This window comes from Hypanus sabinus, chromosome 18, assembly GCF_030144855.1.
Source record: "Hypanus sabinus isolate sHypSab1 chromosome 18, sHypSab1.hap1, whole genome shotgun sequence".
Taxonomy (NCBI): Eukaryota; Metazoa; Chordata; class Chondrichthyes; order Myliobatiformes; family Dasyatidae; genus Hypanus; species Hypanus sabinus.
In genome coordinates, this window is record NC_082723.1 from 22,665,723 (window position 1) to 22,691,671 (window position 25,949).

Consider the following 25,949-nt stretch of genomic DNA (forward strand, 5'->3'; position numbering starts at 1 on the left):
ATTACACATGATACCAATTAACCTACCAACTTACACATGATTGGAATGGGGGGGAAACCAGATCACCCAGAGGAAACCCATGTGGTCATGTGCATAATGTACAAACTTGAGAAGTCCCCTTAATGGTCTCATTTCCGAGAGGAAATGATGCAGCAGGAAGCAGTTGTAGTTGCATGTAAGTGCATTTGTTGTTTTCAGTGTAGCTTTGACAACTATATAATTCAACTCTGCTAGAGCTCTGTGGCTGGACAGGGAGACAAGGGAAAGGAGAGATTAAACTAAAGAGAGTTTTATTACACTGAAAGAAAACTTAATTGTTTTTAATGGCAAACGCTGACCTAATAAGTGCCACAAGTTATGTGATCGGCAGCTCGTGTGACTGCAGAAAACAGAGAGAGAGATGCATACATCGGGCTAAGGAAACAAAACTTATGACACCAAATGAGGGCATTTGGCCCTCTATGCCCAGCCCAGCCAGATACATGTACTTCATAGACACTAGTGATTCTACAGATGCTGGAAATCCAGAGCAACATACATGGTAGTGCAGTGGTTAGCACAACACTTTACAGTACCAGTGACTTGGGTTCAGTTCCCTTTGTTGCCTGTAAGGAGTTTGTATGTTCTCCACATGGGTTTCCTCCAGGTGCTCTGGTTTCCTCCCACAGTCCAAAGGCATAATAGTTGAAAGGTTAATTGGGCATTGTAAATTGTCCATGATTAGGCTTGGGTTAAATTGGGGGATTGCTGGGCGGGATGGCCCAAAGGGTTGAATGGCCCTATTCCAAGCTGTATCTCAATAAATTAAATAAACAAAATGCTGGAGGAACTCAGCAGGTCAGGCAGCATCTATGCAGGGGGATAAGCAGTCAATATTTCAGGCTGAGCCCTTTCATCAGGACCAGTTTAATTTACTTTCTCGATCTTGCAGGCTACAATGGTTCAAGTACATTTGGCCTTTGTGATTTCAAAATGTTGAGTGTTCTACAGCCCATGGGAACTGCACTGCGCTGAAATACACCATTTGGCCCAACCCACCCATGCCGGTCACAATTTGAACTGGAATCACAATTGATTTATTATTATCATGTGTACTGAGATAGAGTGAAAAGTTTGTCTTGCATACAGTTCTTATAGATCAGACCTTCACACAGTGCACTGAGGTCGAAGAAGGTAAAACGATAACAGAATGCAGAATAAAGTGTAACAGCGACAGAGAATGTGATGTGCAGGTAAACAATCAGGAGTATGGTTACAGTGAGGTAAATTGTAAAATCAAGTGTTCATCTTATTGTACTGAAGAACCATTCAATGGGCTTACTACAGCAACGACCAAACTGTCATTGTGCTTGTTGGCGCCCCCCCCCCCCACATTGATGAGACCCAGTGTGTAATGGGGGACTGCTTTGTCTAGAATCTTCGCTCTGTCTGCTCCAAAAGGCAGAACCCCCTGGTGGTTACCCATTTCAATGCAACTTCCCATTCTGACATGTTTGTCCATGGCCTCCTCTACTGAGGCCAAACTCAGGCTGGAAAAGCAATGCCTTATATTCCATCTAGGTAGTCTCCAATCTGATGGCATAAACAGTGAATTCTCAAACCGCCAGTAATTACTCCCCCCTTCTGTAACGCACTCTTCAGGCTCGTGCAGGGAGCCAGAGGGCATTGGCTTCCAAGGTTTATTGAGCAGATGAATTGGTTAATTGCTGTTTAAGAAGAGTTGTTAATCATTTAGAGTTCCTTGTGTTTGTCCTTGAGTGACTCGCTCTTTCAAATGCTGTCTCCTGGTGCTTTCTGTTTAAACTTAAGTTGATTTTGACCAGCTCAGGGTTTCCGTGTACTTGTGTTATTTAAGTGGACATCTGATTAGCACTAATCGCGGGGTCCCAGGTTTGAGAATGTTACATCTCATGGTGTCACTTGGCTGAGCCACCAAGGGTCTGTTGCAATTCTTAGGAATAAACTCTGTTCGCCATCTCTACATGGGAATCTGTCTTTCCTCCATACTCGACTTTTGACATTGCCAGAGCACTTTGTGACACCTTCTCTGTTTCTCCACTCCCCTTTCTGGTTACTGTCTCACTTCTTCTCTTCCCCTCGCTTGCTGATCGCACCCTTTGGTTTCCCATCCTCCTTCCCATTCTCCTATGGTTCACTCTCATCTCCTATCAGATTCCTTCTTCAGCCCCTTACCTCTTCCACCTACCACCTCCCAGATTCTCAGTTCATCCCCCTCACAGTCCATGTGCGCCCTCACACATCCACCTTCCCCCTCAACAGGTCTCAACTATCACATACCAGCTTGTAGCTCCAGATGCGGCGTCAACCTTTTTAATCTACTCTAAGATCAATCTAGCTCTTCCTCCGACAGAGCCCTCCATGTTTCTATCAACCATGTGCCTATCTAAGAGTGTCTCTAATGTATCTGCCTGTTCTAAAAGGACATCTTTCTATTCTGAGGCTGTGCCTTTTAGTCCTAGTCTCTTCCAATATTGGTAATATCCTTTCCAACTCCACTCTGTCCAGGACTTGTAATATTCGCTCTGCTTCAATGAGATCACCCCCTCATTCCTCTAAACTCCAGAAAGTACAGCCCAGAGCTATCAAATGCTCCGCATATGTTAACCCTTTCATTCCTGGGATTCTCCTCATGAACCTTCGATGGATTCTCTCCAGTGCCAGCATATCCTTTCCTAGATAATGAGGCCCAAAACTGCTTATTGTTCTCCAAGTGTGGTCTGACCACTGTCTTATAAAGTCGCAGCATTACATCCTCACTTTTATATGGGGGCGCCGTGGTGCTGTAGCGGCTAGCATGAAGCTATTACAGCTCGAGGCATTCGGAGTTGGGTGGCTGTAAGGAGTTTGCACGTTCTCTTCAGGAAGCGGGCGAGTTTCCTCCGGGTGCTCTGGTTTCCTCCCACAGTCCCAAGATGTTAATTCGTCATTGTAAACTGTCCTGTGATTAGGCTAGTGTTACAAAGGTGGGTTGCTGTGTAGTGTGGCTCATCTTGCAGGATGGGCCCGTTCTGCTCAGTATCTCTCAATAAGTAAATATTCTAGTCCTCTTGAAATGAATGCTAACATTTCACTTTCCTCTCTCACTGCTGACTCAACTTGCAAGATAACATCCAGAGCATCAGCTGCATTATCAAGTCTGGGTTCATTGACTGAAATGAAGACAGTATTACTCTTGTACTGACTGATGGCAAAAATAATTAACTTTGACTCTGACTCAGCGACAAGGCATTTGGAAAACCTGTGGCTGCCAAAACCAGGAACCTTTCCATATAAACAAAATCACATCAGCTTCTTGGGAGGCAGCGTGGAAGCTCACTTTCCTTACTGGGGTGGCATCGATGAGTCCAGTGGCCTCAAGAAGCCTGCTCAGTGGAACACACACCACAGTACCGTCACACTGTAGAGGGTCATAAGCTCAGTCAGTCCCATCAAGGGCACATCCCTCCCCACCATCGGTGTCATCTTCAAAAGGTGGTGCCTCAAGAGGGCAGTATTCATCATTAAGGACCTCACCAGCTCTGACATGCCTTCTTTTCATTACTGCCATCGGGGAGGAGGTACAGGAGCCTGCTAATGCCCTTCTCTTGGACAACATCGGTGGTGTGGAGAGGGGAGGCTTGCAGCTTGGGCAACTGACGGTCTTCCATAATAATAAAAACCTTGCCCAGGCTTGCGCCCTGGAAACTTTCCAAGGTGCAAATCCATGGTCTATCGAGACTAACGGAGGCCTACACCACACAGGAGCCTGAAGTCCCTCGTCCATTATTTTAGGAGCAGCTTTCTCCCCTCCACCATTAGATTTCCAGTTGGTCCATAAGCCGAAGAACACCACCTCGCTATTCCTACATTGCAATGTTTGTTTATTTACTTATAGTAACATTTATCTCTTGCTCTATACTGCTACTACAAAACAACGAATTTCACAACATACTATATCAATGATAATAAACCTGGTTCTGCTCTGAAAGTAAACAGGTGAAAGGTCCATTCTTCAAAGCTCAAAGAAAATTTTATTATCAAAATACATATATGCCACCATACACAACTGAGATTCATTTTCCTGCGGGCATACTCAGCAAATCTGTAGAATAGTAACTATAACAGGATCAATGAAAGATCAAGAGCACAGAAGACAACAAACTGCAAATGCAAAGATAAGTAAATAGTAGTAAGTAACAAGAACATGAAATAATGAGATAAAGAGTCATTAAGGCGAGATCATTCATTGTGGGAAACAACTCAATAGATGGGCAAGTGAGTGTAGTTATTGCTTTTTTTTCCAAGAGCCTGATGGTTGAGGGGTAGTAACTGTTCTTGAACCTGGTGGCGTGAGTCCTGAGGCTCCTGTACCTACTACCAGCTGGCAGCAGCGAGAAGAGAGCACGGCCTGGGTGGTAGGGATCTCTGATGTGGGATGCTGCTTTCCTGCGACAGCATTTCATGTAGAGAAGTGCTGAGTGGTTGGGTGGGCCTTACCCGTGATGTACTGGCCCGAATCCACTACCCTTTGTAGGATTTTCCATTGAAGGGCATTGGTGTTTCCGTACCAGGCTGCGATGCAGCCAGTCAATACACTCTCCACCACACATCTGCAGAAGTTTGTCAAAGTTTTAGATATCATGCTGGATCTCCACAGACTCCTAAGGAAGTAGAAGCCTGCCGTGCTTTCTTTGCTATTGCATGGATTTGGAATCAGAATCAGATTTATTTTTATTATCCCTGATATAAACACAGTAGCCGCTTTATTAGGCACAGGAGTGTAACCCAGTGCAGTCTTCTGCTGCTGTAGCCCATCCGCTTCAAAGTCCGACATGTGTGCTCAGAGATGCTCTTCTGCACACCACTGCTGTAACGTGTGGTTATCTGAGTTACTGTCACCTTCCCGCTGGACCAGTCTGGCCGTTCTCCCCGACCTCTCTCACTAACAAGGCATTTTCACACTCAGAACTGCCACTCACTGCATGTTTTTTGTTTTTCACACCATTCTCTGTAAACTCTAGAGACTGGTGTGTGAAAATCCCAGGAGATCAGCAGTTTCTGAGATACTCAAACCACCCCATCTGGTACCAACAATCACTCCAGGGTCAGAGTCACTTAGATCACATTTCTTCCCCATTCTGATGTTTGGTCTGAACAACAACTGAACCTCTTGACCATGTCTGCATGCTTTTGTGTATTGAGTTGCTGTCACCTGATTGGCTGATTAGATAGCTGCATTAACGAGCAGGAGTACCTAATAAAGTGGCCACTGTGTGTATGCGTGAAATGCGTTGCTTTGTGGCACAGTGCAGAGCAATACGTAAAAAAAAACCTCTAAGTTTCAATAAGATATTTATCAAAATAGATAGTGCAAAAAGAGAGCAAAATTGGAAGGTTCTGTTGATATAGGTTGTGGAATCAGTTCAGAATTGGGGTGAATGAAGTTACCCACTCTGGTTTAGGAGCTTGATAGTTGTAGGTTAATAACTGTTTGTGAGGCTGGTGGTGTGGGACCCAGGTCGACTGTACCTCCTGCCTGAAGGTAGTAGTGAGTAGACAACATGGCCTGGACGGTGGGGGTCTCTGAAGGCAGATCTTGCTTTTTTATGGCAGTAATCCATGTAGATGTGCTCAATAGTGGGTGGGCTTTGCCCGTGATGGAGAGTACCAATGATATGGGTAATCAGAATGCCAGAAAATAATTATTTAAACTTTTCTTGTGAATTTTCCAAATACTTTCTGTCAGCTTTATGAAAGCCTCATAGATCCCTGACAACCTCTGAAGCCCCCCCCCCACCCCCCACCTCATGTTGGAAACTACAGCTTGTTCTAAATGACAAGCAAACTGGAAAGAAAACTGAGGAAATCTGCAGATGCTGAAAATGCAAAATAACACACACTAAATGCTGGAGGAACTCGGCAGGCCAGGCAGCATCGGTGGAAATGAGTGAACAGTTGATGTTTTGGACTGGAAAGAAAGAGAAGCCAGGGTAAGACGGTGTGGGAGGGGAGGAAGAAGTACAAGGTGGTGGGTGGCGGGTGAAGCCGGGAGAGTGGGAGGGGGGAAGTAAAGAGCTGGGAAGCTGACTGGTGAAAGAGATAAAGGGCCAGAGAAGGAGAATCTGACAGGAGAGGACAGAAGATCATGGAAGAAAGGGCAGAGGAGGTGTTGGGGAGGTAAGGAGATAAGGTGAAAGAGGGAAACGGGAATGGGGAGTGGTGAAGGTGAGGGGAGGCAACTATTGGAAGTCCGAGAAATTGAAGTTTGTGATGGGTCTTGGCCCGAACCGTCAACTGTTCACTCTTTTCCATAGATGCTGCCTGGCCTGCTGAGCTCCTCCAGCATTTTGAGTGTGTGTGTTGCTCTGGAAAAACTGAGCTGATTTTAGCCACCACAAATGCAAATAACCCATTCTGCGGCACAAGCAGCATACAGAGGCACAGGAACTCTCAAACTATCCGTTCATGTTTCCATTCCTCAAAACCTGGGTGAAAACTCACAAGCCCTGTGTCGACACGATTAGTTTCTCTGGTATCGATCCTGCTTCTCAGTTGCTGCTACTGGCTATGTCAGTCTCTACGGACTTACATTAACGTCTGTGTGTTAACTTTGTTCTGTCCCGCCTCTGTTTCCTTTCATTCTCCCCTGATTACTTTCCACATCTGAAGAAGCAATTTCTTCTAGTCTTGGAATATGCCTAGCTAGCCAGGGTTGAACTTTGTGTGCCAATCCTCACATGAGTGCTTGGCTGCAGACTGGTAAAAGGGAAGAGAAGGAAAAAATGAAGGAGAAGGAAAGAACGAAAGATATTTGGATTAAGGTTCAGGAAGAAGTCATATATCAAATTCTATGTAAAAATGTAGAGAAAGTAAAATAAGAAGAAAGAAATAAAGATGAGATTAAGAGAGAAAGTAGATGTATTTACTGTTTTAGAACAAGCACTTATTAAAATTTTTAACACGAGATTCTGCAAATGTTGGAAATCTTGAGGAACACACACAAAATGCTGGAGGGACTTCTGCGCTGGAGAGCAAACCGTCGAGCCGGTGAAGAGCCTGAAATGTCGACTGTGTATTCCCCTCTGCAGATACTGCCTACTCGCCGAGTTCCTCCATACCTAACTTTACAAGCAATTGCTTGTAAAAGCTGATTCAGAACCAGGGTTTGGATGGGGTGGCAATGAAAGGCCAGTGACATTGCCTGTTTAGGAAGGAAACCTGCAGGGAGCAGTGTTCACATACATCTGCCACCAACGATCCTTCTTGAAGGCACGGAAGGGGTTCTGTCAAACAGCTTTGGTGAAATGCTGCCGCAGATTTTAGGTTTGAATTTAAATATTCAAGAGTAAAAGATTAGAAGTTGGGGACTCTATAGTTTGACATTTAACGTTTTATGTGCTATTTGTTTGCATTTGATTATTGTGCGATTTGTTCTTTCTTATCGCGCATCTGATGGTCTTGTTGTGTGAGGATTTTCTTTAAACGGGTTCTATGGTGTTTCTTTGTTTTACAGTTGTCTGCAAGACGATGAATCTCAAGGCTGTATACTGTATACACACATTGATAATAAATGTACTTCGAACTTTGATTAGCTTTATTATTCAAATCTATGTCAAAACATTGAAACATGCAGTGAAACATGTTATTTTTGCATCAATGACCAACACAAACCAAGGATGTGCTGGGTGGGGGGGGGGCAGCCTGCAAGTTTTACCATGGTTCTGATACCAATGTAACATGCCAACAACTTACTAATGCTAACCCGTACGTCTTTGGACTGTGGGAGGAAACTGGACTGTCTAGACGACACGCACGCAGTCACAGGGAACACGTACAAACTCCTTACAGACAGTGGTGGGAATTGAACACAGCTTAATGATTGGTGGCGCTGTAAAGCATTATGCTAACCACTACTCTGCTGTGCCACCCCAATTTAGTGTTCGAATTAGGTTTTCACTATGTAGGAAGCAAACCTGGCAGCACAACACTGTGTACCAAAAAAATCATGATGAAGTACATTAAAATATTTGAACATAAAAAGGTGAGATATTTGCAGGTCACTTTTGTAAATGAATATCAGTTACATCCTGTGAACAGTAGCAGTTAGATGACCGAAGTTATTTGACCATTTCTAGCATAACTGCAACAAAGTACCTTCAGGTGCCAGTTTAGCACAGACGACAAAGTTCCTGCTAAAGAGAAAGTTTAGCTTTATTTGTCACATGTACGTACATTCAAACATTGAAACATACAGTGACAGTTACTCTCTCCCTCTCGTTAGTACAGCACATGGTCTCTCTCTCTCTCCCTCTCACTCGCTGACCCAAAGGAAGGTCGCTGCATTCGAAGGATCTCTCTCTCCCTCGATGTCGTCAGAGGATGGTGCCAGAGTTCTGGGTCTGCAGTTTGTGGATTGGACTGTAATTCACATTATGTTTCTTAGTTTCTAGTCGGTCCTTTCTCTGCTCTATTTTGGGCGACCTTGAATCAGGACAACCTGCAGATAATGAACACTGAGCTGAACTCAATAATGGACTCTTCCGATTTTGTGTTTTATATTCGCTTGTCCTTTCTTTTTTGCTGTTAGCGCGATTTGTTTTTTTGCGCATAGGAGTGTTGATGTTTTGTCTTTGAACGGGTTCCATGGTTTTCTTTGTTTCATGGCTGTCTGTGAGAAGATGAGTCTCAGGACTGTTTACTGCGTATTTGATAATAAATATACCTTGAATCCTTTGAAATTCGTCGTTTGCATCAATCGTCATCTGACAATGAATCCTCCAGGTTCACCACTCTCTGGCTAAAGAAATTCCTCCTCCTCTCTATTTGAAAGGGACATCCTTCTATTCTGGGGTTGTGCGCTTCAATCCTAGGCTTTCCCACTATCGGGAACAGCCAGTGAGGCGATGGGGAGATTGGTAAATCTATGAAATTTGTTGCTACACCCTGCTGTGGAGGCCAAGTCTTTGGGTATATTTAAAGCAGAGGTTGATAGGTTCTTAATTAATCAGGGTGTCAAAGGTTATGGGGAGAAGGCAGAAGAGTGGAGTTGAGAGAGGAAATAGATCAGCTACGAGCAAATGGCAGAACAGACTCGATGAGCCGAACAGCCTAATTCTGCTCCTGTATCTTATGATCTTAATTCATTATTGAGACAAAAGAAGATACATGAAAACCCTGCCTGGTAAGTATATTTCTGGCCAACTGTCAACCACATAATGCTTTACAGCACCAGTGATAGGAGTTCAACTCCTGCCACTGTCTGGTAAGGAGTTTGTGACTGTGCGAATTTCCTCTGGGTGCCTCCGTTTCCTTCCACACTCCAAAGACACCTGGGTTGGGATTGCTGAGTTGCGACATGCTACGTTGGCACTGAGGGCATGCTGACTCTGGCAGGCGCCCCCAGCACACTTGATGCAAATGACTATATGCTTCAATGTACATGTGACAAATGATGCTAAGCTGAATCTTAACAGCTTGAAAAGAAGTGTTTAAATAAGGGAAACAGAAGGCCCCAACAGTTTCTGAATTATTCACCTTGAATAGAATAATTTAGATGACAACTTAAGGTTATATCATCTAACCCATTTAGCAAATTACAGAAGTGCTTGCCTGTCCACGATCCGCTCTCTATCTGGATGTTGTACGAAGGAGACCGGAAAGCAGACGATGTTTGTATCACACATGGTTCACGCATGAGGGAAGGAGTCTAAGTGTGCAACTACCTCAGAAGGGGTCACGTGTAACTCAGTGAGATCTGGACCAGAGTGCCTCTAATCACGGCAATGGCTGAGAAAGCAGTCCGGGTGCCAAGCTCCAGAGAGCATGAGCCAGCTTCATCGGTGTGGAGTCAACAGAACCAGCAGCACGAATTCACCACCACAGCCTTAATCCACTTTTTATATTTAAAAAATTAGATGTTATACTGTAGTATCGTAAATTTTATAGTGAAGCAGATGAGTTTAAAGACGGCATGGGTACATGGTCAAGGTGGCGAGGTTATAGTGGGAACGGGGGCGTTGGTTAGCCAGGGTTTCTGAATGAGCAGAAAGTGAATTTTTTGAGTTTTACTGCTCATGTATTTTATTTTATTTAGAGATACACCATGGTAACAGACCCTTCTGGCCCACCGAGCCTGCAGCACCCAATGTGAACACATCTGCCTTTGGAACACGGGAGGAAACCCTCATCATGGGGGGAACGTACAAACTCCTTACAGGCAGCGGCGGAACTGAACCTGTGCCACTGGTGCTGTAATAGTGTTACGCTACGCTACCATGCTGCCCCTTACAGTATTTTATCAGACTCTGAGACCACAGGATAGAGGAGAATTAGGTCATTCAACCCATCCAATCTGCTCTGCCATTCAATCTTGGCTGATTATTTTTAACCCAATTCTACTGCCTTCTCCCTGTAATGCTCAATCCCATTATCAATCATGTCTTTCTCTCTGTATTTATCTACCTATTTGGAAATACAGCGCAGAACAGGCCCTTGCAGCCCAATGAACCGCATCGCCCAGGAATACACTGATTTAACTCCAGTCTAATCACAGGACAATTTACAATGACCTATTACCTACTAATCAGTACATCTCTGGAATGTGGGAAGAAACTGGAGCACTCCAAGGAAATCCACACGCTCACGGGAAGGATGAACAAACTTCTCACAGATAGTAAACACGAGGAGATCTGCAGATGCTGGAAATTCAAGCCACACACACAAAATGCTGGTGGAACGCAGCAGGCCAGGCAGCATCTATAGGGAGAAGCACTGTCGACATTTCGGGCTGAGACCCTTCGTCAGGACTAACCGAAAGGAAAGATAGTAAGAGATTTGAAAGTAGAGGGGGGAGGGGGAAATACGAAATGATAGGAGAAGACTGGAGGGGGTGGGATGAAGCTAAGAGTCGGAAAGGTGATTGGCGAAAGGGATACAGAGCTGGAGAAGGGAGAGGATCATGGGACAGGAGGCCTAGGGAGAAAGAAAGGGGGAGGGGGAAAGCACCAGAGGGAGATGGAGAACAGGCAAACAACTAAATATGTCAGGGGTAAGAAGGGGAGCAGGGGCATTAACAGAAGTTAGAGAAGTCAATGTTCATGCCATCAGGTTGGAGGCTACCCAGCCGGTATATAAGGTGTTGTTCCTCCAACCTGAGTTTGGATTCATTTTGACAATAGAGGAGGCCATGGATAGACATATCAGAATGGGAATGGGACGTGGAATTAAAATGTTTGGTCATTGGGAGATCCTGCTTTCTCTGGCAGACTGCCACCTCCAACGGGATCCCACTACCAAACACATTTTTCCCTCCCCCCCTCTTTCTGCTTTCCGCAGGGATCGTTCCCTACCCGACTCCCTTGTCCATTCGTCCCCCCCATCCCTTCCCACCGATCTCCCTCCTGGCACTTATCCTTGTAAAGGGAACAAGTGCTACACCTGCCCTTACACCTCCTCCCTCACCACCATTCAGGGCCCCAGACAGTCCTTCCAGGTGAGGCGACACTTCACCTGTGAGTCGGCTGGTGTGGTGTACTGCGTCCGGTGCTCCCGGTGTGGCCTTTTATATATTGGTGAGACCCGACGCAGACTGGGAGACCGTTTCGCTGAACACCTACGATCGGTCCGCCAGAGAAAGCAGGATCCCCCAGTGGCCACACATTTTAATTCCACGTCCCATTCCCATTCTGATATGTCTATCCATGGCCTCCTCTATTGTCAAAATGAATCCAAACTCAGGTTGGAGGAACAACACCTTATATAACGGCTGGGTAGCCTCCAACCTGATGGCATGAACATTGACTTCTCTAACTTCCGTTAATGCCCCTCCTCCCCTTCTTACCCCATCCCTGACATATTTAGTTGTTTGCCTGTTCTCCATCTCCCTCTGGTGCTTCCCCCCCCCTTCTTTCTCCCGAGGCCTCCTGTCCCATGATCCTTTCCCATTTCCAGCTCTGTATCCCTTTTGCCAATGACCTTTCCAGCTCTTAGCTTCATCCCACCCCCTCCTGTCTACTCCTATCATTTCACATTTCCCCCTCCCCCCCCCTCAACTTTCAAATCTCTTACTATCTTTCCTTTCGGTTAGTCCTGACGAAGGGTCTCGGCCCAAAACGTCGACATCGCTTCTCCCTATAGATGCTGCCTGGCCTGCTGTGTTCTACCAGCATTTTGTGCGTTTTGTTGTTCTTACAGATAGTGTCAGAATTGAACACTGAACTCCTGTGCCCCATGCTGTAAAAGTGTTACGCATGTTACACCACGTTACTGTAATAGTGTTACGCTATCATGTTACACTACGTTACTGTAATAGTGTTGCGCTATCATGTTACACCACATTACTGTAATGGTGTTACGCTATCATGTTACACTACATTACTGTAATGGTGTTACACTACGCTATCATGGTGCCTAATGTAAGGAGCGATTGGCCTATTACCGCCAGCTTACAGAATATGAAATCAGTGCGCGGAAATTGATTTACTGCTTTGAACAGAAAGGGTTTGGCAGGAAGCCTGAGCTATCACAACATTCTGGCAAAATTGTAATAATTAATTATTGAAATAAGTCTTTGACACAACTATAGCATGTCTGCTACACATCATCAGTTTTAAAGGCAGATTGAGAAATGCAGAGTGGACTAGCTTGGATTTTCTATCCAATATAACCTCATTTCTGTCCCACTGCGACCATACAATTTCTACACTTACAACATTAAATTTGTTTCCACCTTTCCATTTAATCTCCAGGCTCCAGTAAGACATTCCAGGCATCAGAATTAAACTTTCACTTCACCAGGTTGAACCTTGGACCACTACAGCCGAATTTAATGTAACTTCCTCTGGACACATTTTCCATAGTCTCTCATCCTCCCTGAAGCTTCCCCTCATGGCCAAGAAACGCAGATTTCTCCAAGTGTTTCGTTGTAACTTAAGCTCAAGTTTAAGCTTATTGTCACTCAACCCTACACACGTACACAGCCAAATGAAACACCATTCCTTTGGGGCCAAGGTGCAAAACGCAGCACTTATACAGTATACAGCACTTAAAGTTACGATCCAACACATGCAGTCACAATTAACACAAGTTCCTGAGTGGCATGGCCTGGAGATTGACAGGTTGACAGAACATGCGAGGTGCATGATTACTTTGTTTAGAGATACAGTGTGAATCAGGCCCTTCCAGTCCAATAAACCATATAACAATTACAGCACAGAAACAGGCCATCTCGGCCCTTCCAGTCCATGCCGAACGCTTACTCTCACCTAGTCCCGCTGGCCCGCACTCAGCCCATAACCATCTATTTCACCCAGCCACACCACCCAGAAACCCATCTATTTAATCCTAGCCTAATCACAGGACTATTTACAATGACCAATTAGCATAGTAAATGGTAAGTCTTTGGACTGTGGGAGGAAACCAGAGCACCCGGAGGAAACCCATGTGCACTCGGGAAGAACATATAAACTTTCTTACAGAGGATGCCAGAACTGAACTCTGAACTGTAATAGTGCTGCACTAACCGTTAAGCTACTGTGACACCCATGTATGACAGTATAACGTAATTGGCACTATTACAATAAGGCAAGCAGTCATACAGACGTGTGAAAGAGCAGCAATAAAAGATGAAAAGTGACCAGTGCAGGAGGAGAGAGTGTCTGTGAGTTGTGGGGGGGGGGGAGGCAGCAGTGCATTCAGACAGGGTGTCCATGTGTGCTGGGTAGCTGCACCTGCCATGGTGGTACAAAATCTAACAGCCTGGGGGAAGAAACGGTTACCCAGCCCAGCAATTCTGGTTCATATGCTGCAGTACCTTCGGCCTGACAGCAGGAGGGTAAAACACCTGTGTGAAGGATGGGGGGCCCTGTGTGGATGCAGCGCTTCTGACTGCTTCCTGAAATCAAAGCACTAAGCTGGGCACCCTCCCTGTGAGGCTTCTTGTAAATCCACTTTGAAATTAACATATCAGAGAACCTCTCCAGGCGGTTCACAAGATGAACCCAGAACAAAAGGTTAGCTTACGAGAAGCAGTTGACGGCTCTCGGCCTTTAATCATTGGAGCTTAGAAGAATGAGGCGGATCTCATTGAAAACTATTGCAAGATCTAGACAGAGTAGGCGTGAAGAGGATGTTTGCTACAGAGGGCAGTCTAGGACCAGAAGACGTAGCCTCTGAATAGAAGGATGTCCCTTTAGAACAGAGATGAAGAGGAATTTCTTTAGCTGGAGCGTGGTGAATTTGTAGATTTCATTGCTACAGAAGCCATTGGGTATATGTAAAGTGGAGGTTGATAGGTTCTTGATTAGGAAGGGTGTTAAAGATTACGGAGAGAAGGCAGGAGAATGGGGTTGAGAGGGATAATAAATCAGCCATGATGAAGTGGTGGAGCAGACTCGACAGGTCAAATAGACGAATTTGTCACTAGAACTAGAGGTCATAGGTTATGGAAGAAAGGTGAGATATTTAAGGGGAACATGAGGTAGAACTTCACTGACAGAGTGTGGAATGAGCTGCCAGTGGAGGTGGTGGATATTCAACATTTATGAGAAATTTGGATAGGTGTATGGATGGGGGGAGTATGGAGGGCTAAGGTCTGTTTGTAGCTCGATGGGTCTAGGCAGAATAACAGTTCAGCAAGGACTAGGTGGGCTGAAGGGCCTGATTTTGTTCTGAGATTTTCTGTAACTCTATATCTTCTGGCTTTAATGGAAAGATTATTTGAATTTTACCCCGCTCTGCCTGTTTCTTTAGATCATGATTACCAAATGGCGAAAATTACTTCTCTGGAATGAATGTGACAGTTATTATAGTACGTGGCGATCTCCATGTTTCAGGCTTTGGCCAAATATGCCTTATAAATCTCTGAGAAAAACTCATAACACACAGAGGACTGCATGAACCAGGTTGTAATGTGTGAATAGTTGCCACACTTTGATGTTAGAGTGCTGCACATTGCAATGATGACAGGAGCAGATGTCACATTCCAGAAGTTTTCAATGCAAAGCGATTTTAATAGTCCTCCTGTGGAAACGTCCAATCACCTGCCACCCCAAGGACGCTGTTTACTCATCCACAGGGAAAGATGGGATTTTATGAAAGTAACATTTAAAAATTAAACGATCATGTCTCGTTGTAAAGCTTGAGTTATCTCTGACTCGGCGCACATTTACACCTTCTGAAAAGGTTCATTGTGCCCTGGTCAGACAATGTTTCTTTCCACAGGTTTCAATCCTGAATTCACCCCCTGTTTTCTAACCAAACACATCTATGTAACCAGTGTCTTTCTGCTGGCCCTCAGTCCTCCTCATGCCAAACACAATATAAACTTAGAGAAAGACTTCACGTTGTTGACTCCCTTGAGGTGTTTATAATCCTGCACAGATAAAACACTGTGGTCTCACTTCTGTGTGGGTGTGCTTATTCCCTCATCAAGGGCCCCCACCATCCTGGTCATGCTCTCTTCCCACTGCTGCCATCGGGCAGGAGGTATAGGGGCCTTAGATACCACATCCCCAGCTTCAGAAACAGTTACTGTCCTTCAACCATCAGGCTCCTGTACCAACGTGGATCATTTCACTCACCTCAAAACTAAACTATTTATAACCTATGGACTCACTTTCAAGGATGCTGCAACTCATGTTCTCAATATTGTCATATTTATTTATTCATCTATTATTTGATTTTTCTTGAATTTGCATCGTTTGTCCTCTTTTGCACATAGGTTGTTTGTCCATCTTCATTTGGTGTGATTTTGGTGTGATTCTACTGTATTTCTTTGTATTTACTGTGAATGCCTGCAAGAAAATGAATCTCAGGATGTGGTGACACGTGGTTGTACTTTGATGACTTCATCCGCTCTCTGCTCACGTATGACGTTTAACTCTCCTCCTTCTTCTGCCTGGTACTGCGCAAGCACCGCCAGACGGCGGTTACAACGCACAGTCGGTGAGAACGGCATGAGAGTTAAATTGTAAAGTGAGCTTGTTTGACTAGATCCCCTAAATTGATTTGATTGAGTCTATCTTTAAAAATATTAATGTCAGAAATACGGCACAGGTCTGGCGGCAGAAGATTCCACTCTCTTGTTGATCTTGGGTAGAGGGAGTACTGGTAGCAAATCTTGTTGAATTGAAGGGTTTCCAGTGTGTAAGGTCCAGTTTGCTGTCCAGTTGAACTGACCCTGTGACGAATTTGGATGTCTGATGGAGTGAGTGATCTTTGAAAATGGAGATTAACCGTAGCTTAGTACGTTGGTTTTCAAGTGGTTCCCAGTGAAGGTTAGAGAGCACGTTGGTGACACTGGATTTCCTGCTGTAATCGTTTAGCACAAAGTGAGAAGCATGGCGTTGGATTCTTTCGATGGACTTCTTACTGTCAGCTTGACGGGGATCCCGTACGGCCGCACAATACTCAAGCTTTGGACGGACAAGTGTCTTGTATGCCATGACCTTGACGGATTTACTCATCATAACCCGAAGGATTAAAAAGTTGCAGCACTTTTTTGGGATGAAGAATAACTAACAGGAGTTCGGTTTTGTGACCTGTAGTGATCCAGGAATTCACACGCCCAGAAGACTCTGCCTGTACGTTAAAGATTAGCTTCATTTGTCACAGGTACATCAAGACTTACAGTGAAATGTGTCGTTTGTGTCAATGACCAGCACAGTTCAAGGGTGTGCTGGGGGCAGCCTGCACGTTTCACCACGGTTCTGGTGAACATATCATGCCGACAATGTTCTAATCCTAATCTGTACTTCTTTGGAGCGTGGGAGCAAACCGGAGCACCCAGAGGAAACCCACACGGTCCCAGGGAGAATGTACTAACTCCTTACAGGCAGCAGGGGGAGCTGTACCCCGATCTTCCCATGGCTGGTAATGCAAGTGTTACGCTAACCGCCATGCTACCATGCCGCCTGCTATTGCTACGCTTCTGTGCCAATAACAATGGAAAACAGAGGATCCCCCGAGGGGATTTCCATAGGAGAGGAAACATCCCTCTAGGTTTCAGTAGCCATTCAGATCTCACCTTGTAAGTGAACCATTTTCTTCGAGCAGGAGGTCCCACTCAACAGGTTCAAGAACCATTATTAACCTTCAACCATCAGGCTGCTGAACCAGAGTGGAGAGCTTAATTCACTTCAAAACTAAACTATTCCACAACCTACAGATTTACTTTCAAGGATTCTACAACTTACGCTCACAGTACTATTTATTGATTTATATTTGTACAGTTTGTCTTTGTTTGAAAATTGATTGCTTGTCAGTCTTTGTTTGAGTATATTGTGTATAATTTCAGACAGTGGCAGGAGTTGAACTCCTATCACTGGTGCTGTAAAGCATTACGTGATTGACAGTTGGCCAGAAATATACTTACCAGGCAGGGTTTTCATGTATCTTCTTTTGTATCAATAATGAATTAAGACCATACAGGAGCAGAATTAGGCTGTTCGGCCCATTGAGTCTGTTCTGCCATTTGCTCGTAGCTGATCTATTTCCCCTCTCAACCCCACTCTTCTGCCTTCTCCCCATAACCTTTGACACTCTGATTAATTAAGAACCTTTGAAACCTCTGCTTTATATACCACAGCAGGGTGTAGCAACGAATCGCATAGATTTACCAACCTCCCCGGATGGGGGGGTCACCCGTCTTGTAAAGACACTGCCCAGAAGAAGGCAATGGCAAACCATTTATGTAGAAAAAAAATATCAAGAACAATCATGGTCACAACCATGACCACCCCGTCATATGACACGGCACATAACAAATGAATGAATGGCAGGAGGTACTTAACAAACAGGCCATCTTTTTGCCTACATTTGGCATTATTCTCTTGCTATTCTTCAACAGAAATAGAAAGACCACTTAAAAAAAATTGCTCCACAAGCCAACGCAAGGGTTGTGTCAGCAGATTTGTTGCTAACTTGAATATGAGCTATCCACAAAGCAGATTGCTGGGATCTCACTATCCTTCCAGATATATAGAGTGCTCTCTAATATCCTCCTGGCTGCTGTGGACAGGATCAGAAGTTTCAGTAGTGAACGCGTCGTTCTTTCTCTGAGCACAACTCGGCAACCAAGTTCTTGTGGTAAACGGTACGCCGGTAATCTTTCTGTCGGCAACGACCTGCATTGGAGGAGGTTGATAAAGGGCCTATGGATTACAGTTGCCAAGTGCCCCCAAGCTGATGTTTAAGTCATTCCAAGCAATTTAACAATTAATAGCGCAGTGCAATAAGGGAACACAGATGTAGCAGCTGACATTCATTACTGCACCAAAAGCCTCGAAGGTCAACTTAATTGATCGGGAAGTTAAACATCCAATGAGCTGAAATATGACTGCTCCAATAATTCACTCCTTCCTGAGCGTTCACTGGAGCACAGCAAAAGTCAGGTCCAGTTTTCCAGCCACATGAAGCTGCTTAGGCTGTCTGAAACTTAAAAGCTGTCTAGACAAATATTTTGTCAGTGTGCGAACTTGAATCTCATCTCTAGGCCAGCAAGCCATTTACAGTTTACCTGCGCTGCATTTTTCTACATGCATTTTTAATTATATTTTATTAACTTTTTATACTGTAAAATTTATACTGCAGATAAGTTAATAAAATATAAGTGAGTTAAGTGAGATAATAAGCTATATTTATCCAATTATATTTTGGTTTATGTGCTGTGAGGGATATTTGTTGTGTGAGTACACCATGGTCTGGAGAACGTTGTTTCGTTTTGTTGTATATATGTACAGTCAGATGACAATAAAATTGAACTTGAACTCTTTCCACCAGAAGGAAAGAGCAGTCAGACACCTGGGACACACACGGCCTTGAGGCAGTCAGTGGGCCTCTGCCAAACAGTCTGTGGAGGTGATTTCACAAGCCCTGTGAACAGTTACTCACCCAGATGATCCTCAGCAAACAAACAAACAAAATCTCAAGACAAAAAACCTGTAGTAAAAACAGAAGATGCTGAAAGGACTTAGTTGACGAGATATTCAGCACTAAACACCATTTTAGCCACTATTTTCTAGTTTGCATTGGAATTAGTTCTGACACCAAAGTCTTCAACCTTCGAGCAGTAACTCTCTCCATAGCTGCTGCATGACATGTTGAGCTTTTCCAGAATCCTGATTTTATTTCACATATGCAGCATCTGCAGTTTCACTCTCCTGTGTTTAATTCACAGTACCGGTGTTCATCCTTCTCTCGTATCCTGCCTTGTTATTTCTCCTTCTCTATTTACCTGCAGCTGCAATTCATATTCCTTCACTGCCCTCTCTCAGACAGCACAGCCACCAATTGTGTCAGTCAGTCTCTCTTCGTCTCACTCTAATTCAGACATTTCCTTTGTCCTCTCCACTCCTCTCTGCAGCTGAAAACATCCTTGACTTTGAGATTTTCCGGGCACAGATTCTCTCTGCACAGGTATTTCCCAAACCGCTGAAGTATTTCTGACATTCTCTGATGTTCTTCTACCCACAGGTGTAAGTCCATTTGGGATGTCAGAGTACAATGGTTATCACTGTTGGCTGTGCTTTGGGCTCCTGGAATATTGCAGCACACAAGATGTTCATTCAGATCACCTTCTCCTCATCAGCCACAATGCTGTCGAAGGTCGATCAGAAGTCTGCGGAAGCCTCCACCTGCAAGTCCGTTGGGGAAGTCAATAGACAATAGGTGCAGAAGTAGACCATTCGGCCCTTCGAGCCTGCAATGCCATTCTGAGATCATGGCTGATCATCTACTATCAATACCCGGTTCCTGCCTTGTCCCCATATCCCTTGATTCCCCTATCCATAAGATACCTATCTAGCTCCTTCTTGAAAGCATCCAGAGAATTGGCCTCCACTGCCTTCCGAGGCAGTGCATTCCAGACCCCCACAACTCTCTGGGAGAAGAAGTTTTTCCTTAACTCTGTCCTGAATGACCTACCCCTTATTCTCAAACCATGCCCTCTGGTACTGGACTCTCCCAGCATCTGGAACATATTTCCGCCTCCATCTTGTCCAATCCCTTAATAATCTTATAAGTTGCATTCAGATCCCCTCTCCATCTCCTTAATTCCAGCGTGTACAAGCCCAGTCTCTCTAACCTCTCTGCGTAAGACAGTCCGGATATCCCAGGAATTAACCTCGTGAATCTACACTGCACTTCCTCTATAGCCAGGATGTCCTTCCTTAACCCGGAGACCAAAACTGTACACAATACTCCAGGTGTGGTCTCACCAGGGCCCTGTACGAAGCCTAATGATGAGTCCACTGGAGGCTGGAGACTTGTCCTGGGGGTTAAAGAGCTGAGAGGGAAGGAGGAATCGGGTTTGTTTTGCTGTTGTTGTTTTGTTACTTGTTGTGTTCCATGTTGCTCCATTCAGCGTGGTGAACCTGCTACGTTGGTGCCAGAATGTGTGGTGACTATTACGGGCTGCCCCATCACATCCTTGGGTTGTGTTGATTGTCAACACAAATAACACATCTCATTGTATGTTTCAATGTAGATGTGCTAAACAACCTGAATTGTACACCAATCCCAAAAGCCCCATTCTCCGCCCTATTCCCCCACAGCTCGGAGAGTTAGGGCCCCTCAAGTAACTGTCCAATTCCTTTTGAAAGCACTGACTGCTTCTTCCACCTTTACCTCCAGCAAGCTCCAATACCTCGTGCTTGAGGCTCAGGTCACCCTTCAACTAAAGACCTCAGTGCTAACCGAGAATGTTGTCTAGGGTTTCGGCCCAAAACGTCGTCACTACCTCCTCCCATAGCTGCTGTCTGGCCTGCTGAGCTCTGCCAGCATTTTGTGTCTTTTTTATTTATTTTCAGCATTTATTTATTTCACTCGTGCTGTCTAGACCCATTGCCTTTGCAGTATTCAATGGTTGGAGTGAATCAGATTGGTCAAGGACGGGCTTTCTATTAGTGTCGATCTCATGAGGAAGAATTCTACTAGCGGTGACATGACTTGGGATATCCTGAGTCTGTACCAGGGTTCTAGAAACGCCTGGCCATTGAGATCTCCAAAGGTTTTGTGTGCTGCCTTAGATTTCCAACATCTGTCGTCTCTCTTGTGTCAATATAAATGCACATCATGTTCTCTCCTTCTGGTGTCTTAACATCCAAATGATTAGAAAATTAACTTCCAACAGGAGTAGTCGGATCAATTCTGCTGCTGAACAGATAGGCTTTGTCTGCATACAGTGCTGGAAGCAAAAGTGAATGGCATTCCCCAAGTGGGGAAGTGACTCACAGTTCCTCCTCCAAATCAAGATATGTTAAAAGCAAATGTTAAAGCTTAGGGCTAACCAGGGACACCATAACCTGTCAGAACCAGCCTGTGCTTTTTCAATATTTACTGACCTTTTCAACGAATGTATACTTTTAATCAGTGATAGGGTGGAGATACGTCTCGACCAAAGGAGGTGGAAGGGGCTCCTTCCCTCCGCTGGCCTGCAGGTCACCCTCGGGCAAGGTGTAGCATCTGCTTAGCCCCCCCCCCCCCCTCATGGTCATGAAGCCATGTGAGCAGGTAGTGGTTGGTTTTATGAGCAGCTGCTGCATATCACAAGCCCTGTTTATGCAAACACTGACATCAGGCAGGTAATCTCTTAAGAGTGTTGATAATGGCTGGGGACACCCATCTTGCAAAGACACTGCCCAGAAGAGGGCAAAGGCAAACCACTTCTGTGGTGATATTTGCCAAGAACGATCATGGTCATATGACATGGTACATAATGATCGAACGATACTTTTAATGCAAACCAGGGAACATATGCACACGTACAGAACATAGTCTTTGACAAGAAGGAAGAAGAGAAGAAGAATAACCCTTAACTCGACAGTGGAGTTATCGGGGCACCGTCATGACGGTGTTTCCATAGCAAGCCATTCTTGTTTTTACGAGGCCGAGTTGCTGGCACAACGCTCAACCCGACTTGGATTCGAACTCGGGAACCTTCGCTCCGGAGACCGGTGCTGATATTATTGCGCCACCAAGCGGGACTTTAACAAGAAAGCTGCACTGAAAGCACTTAAAATACATCAAAATGACGTGAAATAAAACCACTTACTCAGACATACAGAGAAGCCTAATAGAGGAATTACATTCCTTGGCCATTTTATTAGCTACCCCTTGCGTCTATTAAAGTGGCCACTGAGTGTATGTTTGTGATCTTCTGCTGCTGTAGCCCGTCCACCATGCTCCACTACTCACCACTGTTGTATCTGAGTCACTGTCACCTTCCTGTCAGCTTGAACCAGTCTGGCCGTTCTCCTCTGACCTCTCAAATTAATAAGGCATTTTCACCCCCAGACTCCGCTCGCCGGATGGTTTTTTTCTTACCTATTTCACCGCGCTCTGTAAGTTCCATAGAATGCTGAGTATGGAAATTCCAGGAGATCAGCAGTTCTGAGGTACTCAAAGGTTTCAGTAGGTACATTTAATGTCAGAGAAATGTATACAATATACATCCACGAAAACAGAGGAGTGCCCCAAAGAACCTCAAACCACCCCATCCAACACCAACAATCATTCCCCAGTCACTTAGATCACATTTCTCCCCATCCTGATATTTGATCTGAATAACAAATGAACCTCTTGACCACATCTGTATGCTTTTATGCATTGAATTGGTGCCACGTGATTGGCTGATAAGGTAACTGCGTTAACGAGCAGGTGTACCTAATAAAGTGACCACTACGTGTATATCAAAATTATTTGGATTGAACCCATTAACTCAGAGATATAGAGAAGCTTAATAAAGGAATTATTTCACATGCAGAGGATGAATTAATCTTAAAGTAATCTTATATATTGCCACGCAGATAAACCTATTCTATTTTGTGACTTAGCATCTCAAATTGTCTCTGCGTGCCCCTCAAATGCTTGCACTTTGAGTTCTCACAGCAGCTCATTCTCGTCGACACAACTGAAATGACTGCTTTTCTTTTTGGATATTTTCTCGTAATTGATGGAGAATGATGAAGATTCAGAAGCCTCAAAAGAGCCTGACAAGGTTTCCCACATACCAAAGAAGGCCCCCGGAAAGAATAGAGCAGAGTATACGGAACATCTTGTACTCTGCACTCCATGAATGAGATTGAGGACTGTCGTGCAGTGCGGAGAAAGGCAAGCTGTTCAAAGCACAGCTCATTGTGTGTGCTTTAATCATATTACATTGGGTGTAATCTGACTAGTGGGACCAAGGAATTCTAATAAATAAGGTAGATGGGACGTGTAGAAGTAATTGTGTGTGTGCTTTCTGATACATTGCATGCCAAGTACGAAGAGTAAATTTTCGGGTGTCATGATTACTCAGACTCACGGGCAGGGCAACAAAAGTTCCCGTTTATTAAATCCTTTGCTTACCTGCAAGCTCCTCTCTGGAAGAGACCAGGCGGGGAGAACTATTTCCCGCTTCTATCTTCAAGGATAACCTGTGTATCAGTGGGGTGGGGGTAAGAAGAGAAACACACGAATTCAGTGAAGTTGTATTAGGCACAGTGATTACAGATAAGAAAGTTACAAACTTGTTCAATTTCTCCCCAAGGACCAAGCAGGAAGCTCACTGTTTCTCTTAAACATGCTAATCACAAAGACATTTGCTGAACTTCAAGACATTAAACAGAAGACACTAATCAAACATCAGTAATACATACCAGAACCAGTGGATGGTTATTAGAGTTACAGACCTAAACCTGTGGTTTATGATCTATACCAAGTAAAATTCAGGGTTAAACTATTTATTTTGGATACAAAGATATGGCTATTGGAGATGCATAAACATTTCTTGGTCTGGCTTCTTAGCACAATTGTCTCATTGAGAGTATTTCCAGAAGCTCTTTCTCCGCAAGCTTTGCACAAACTAAACGATTTCTGCTTGCTAATGGTATATTAGCTTTTATTATGAGAGGGCTGCTCGGTCTCTGTGGTCTGGGAGGGAAGACTCTCAGGATGAGGGTGTGGGAATATCATTTGGGACAAACCTAATGTGAAGTACACACAGAGGCCACTTCATCAGATGCACCTGTACACCTGCTTATTAATGCAAATATCTAATCAGCCAATCACGTGGCAGCAACTCAACTCATGCAGACATGGTCAGGAGTTTCAGATCAAACATTAGAATGGGGAAGGAATGTGATCTCTGACCGTGGAATGGTTGTTGGTGCCAGACGGGGTGGTTTGAGTATCTCAGAAACTGCTGATCTCCTGGGACTTTCACGCACAACAGTCTCTAGAGTTTACAGAGAGTGGTGCGAGAAACGAAACAGAATCCAGTGAGTGTTGGTTCTGTGGGTGAAAACACCTTGTTAATAAAAGAGGTCAGAGAATGGCCAGACAGGCTCCAGTTGACAGGAAAGTGCCAGTAACTCAAGTAACCAGGTGTTACAACAACAGTGTGCAGAAGAGCAACTCTGAACAAACGTCACGTCAAATCTTGAAATGGGTGGGTTACAGCCACAGAAGACCATGAACGTACACTCAGTGGCTTCTTTGTTAGGTTTAGGTAGTATCTAATAAAATGGATATTGAGCATTAGTGGCCATTGAGTGTATTAGATACAGGAGGCAACTCATAAAGTGACCATTGAGTGTATCATCCATTGAGGATGGTAAACCTATTCTCAGCTATAGAATAGAATTAAAAGTGGATTGAGCCAAATGGGTGCTAGATTCACTTTCTTCTTTTTAACAATATGGAAAGTTTGTTTGGTTAACTATTAACAAGCATCCAAACCTAATATTGAGTGTTTTGGGTGTCCAATCCGTGAATGAGGGCAGCACATTCTGAGGGCAGATGCACTGGAGTGCATGTCCTGAGTGACAGGAGACAGGAGGCGAGGGTGGAGGGTTAACAAATGCAGTACTGTGAAGTTAAGGTGGGAACTCTCATTGAGCGAGGTCCTTTCGCTAACCTGGAGCTGAGATGAGATGAGATGAAATCTCTCACACACACACACACACACACACACACACATGCAATTCTAAAACTGTAATGGCATGCTGGCTGTTCTGAAAAATATGGCAGAACATGCAGAGGGAAATATAAGAAATGGCAAAGAAAAGGGAAGCAGTTTATTGTAGAAATACTAAAAACTGATGTGCTGACTTTGAATCTGAAAGTTGCTTACAATATAGTGCTCTGGTTTTTATTATCTGATTCTTACTAACGTCAGAACTAGATTCTCTCTCGAGCTGTTTGGTTTATGGGTTGGGAAAAGGGAGGTTTACATAGTGTTTACACAGTTACCAGAGCAGAGGGATTGGCAATTCCTCCCCTCTGCTTCATTCCGATGCTCCACACCAGTCTCCCACCTCACAGTTCATTCATTCTTTGATTCTCTCGTGGCTATTGAACTTCCCATTCCATAAATCAGTCTCATTCAACACTTCCACATCATATTCCCCATTCTTATCACTTCCTCAGTGAAAGGATTTCCACCACAATCCTTGTTGATTTATAGGTGATCCCTAAATATTTGGATTTCATCCAACATTGAAAGCATCTGCTCTATATAATTCCTTCCAAATGATGTCCTTCCTGAGTCACCTTTCAACTTTCCACCCTTCTATGGTGACAGAGGATAACCAGTCCTTCTACCCAACCACGCAGTGCTGCTGTTTACCATTCCAAATCTCTATTTACCATTCCATGTGGCCATCTACCATTCCACGTCTCCATCTACCGTTCCACATCTCCATCTACCATTCCACATCTCCATTTACCGTTCCACATCTCCACTTACCATTGCACATGGTAATTTACCATTCCACATCTCCATTTACCGTTCCACGTGGCCATTTAACATTCCACGTGGCCATTTACCATTCCACGTCTCCATTTACCATTCCACGTGGCCATTTACCATTCCACGTCTCCATTTACTAGTCCATTCAACTTGGCCATTTACTATTCCACATTGCCATTAACCAGTCCATGTCACTATTTACCAGTCCAGTCCATGCTGC

General features: G+C 44.4%; 1 protein-coding gene across 4 annotated transcripts in view; it reads right to left on the reverse strand.

The window, feature by feature from the left end:
• The window catches only part of ralgps1 (Ral GEF with PH domain and SH3 binding motif 1), a 733,240-nt gene that overhangs the window by 99,255 nt on the left and 608,036 nt on the right, over positions 1-25,949 (reverse strand). For all 4 annotated transcript variants that reach the window (XM_059993861.1, XM_059993857.1, XM_059993858.1 and 1 more), the window contains one exon: positions 23,347-23,414. In XM_059993861.1, the coding sequence (XP_059849844.1) occupies positions 23,347-23,414 (68 nt within the window). The remainder of the gene's footprint in view (positions 1-23,346; positions 23,415-25,949) is intronic.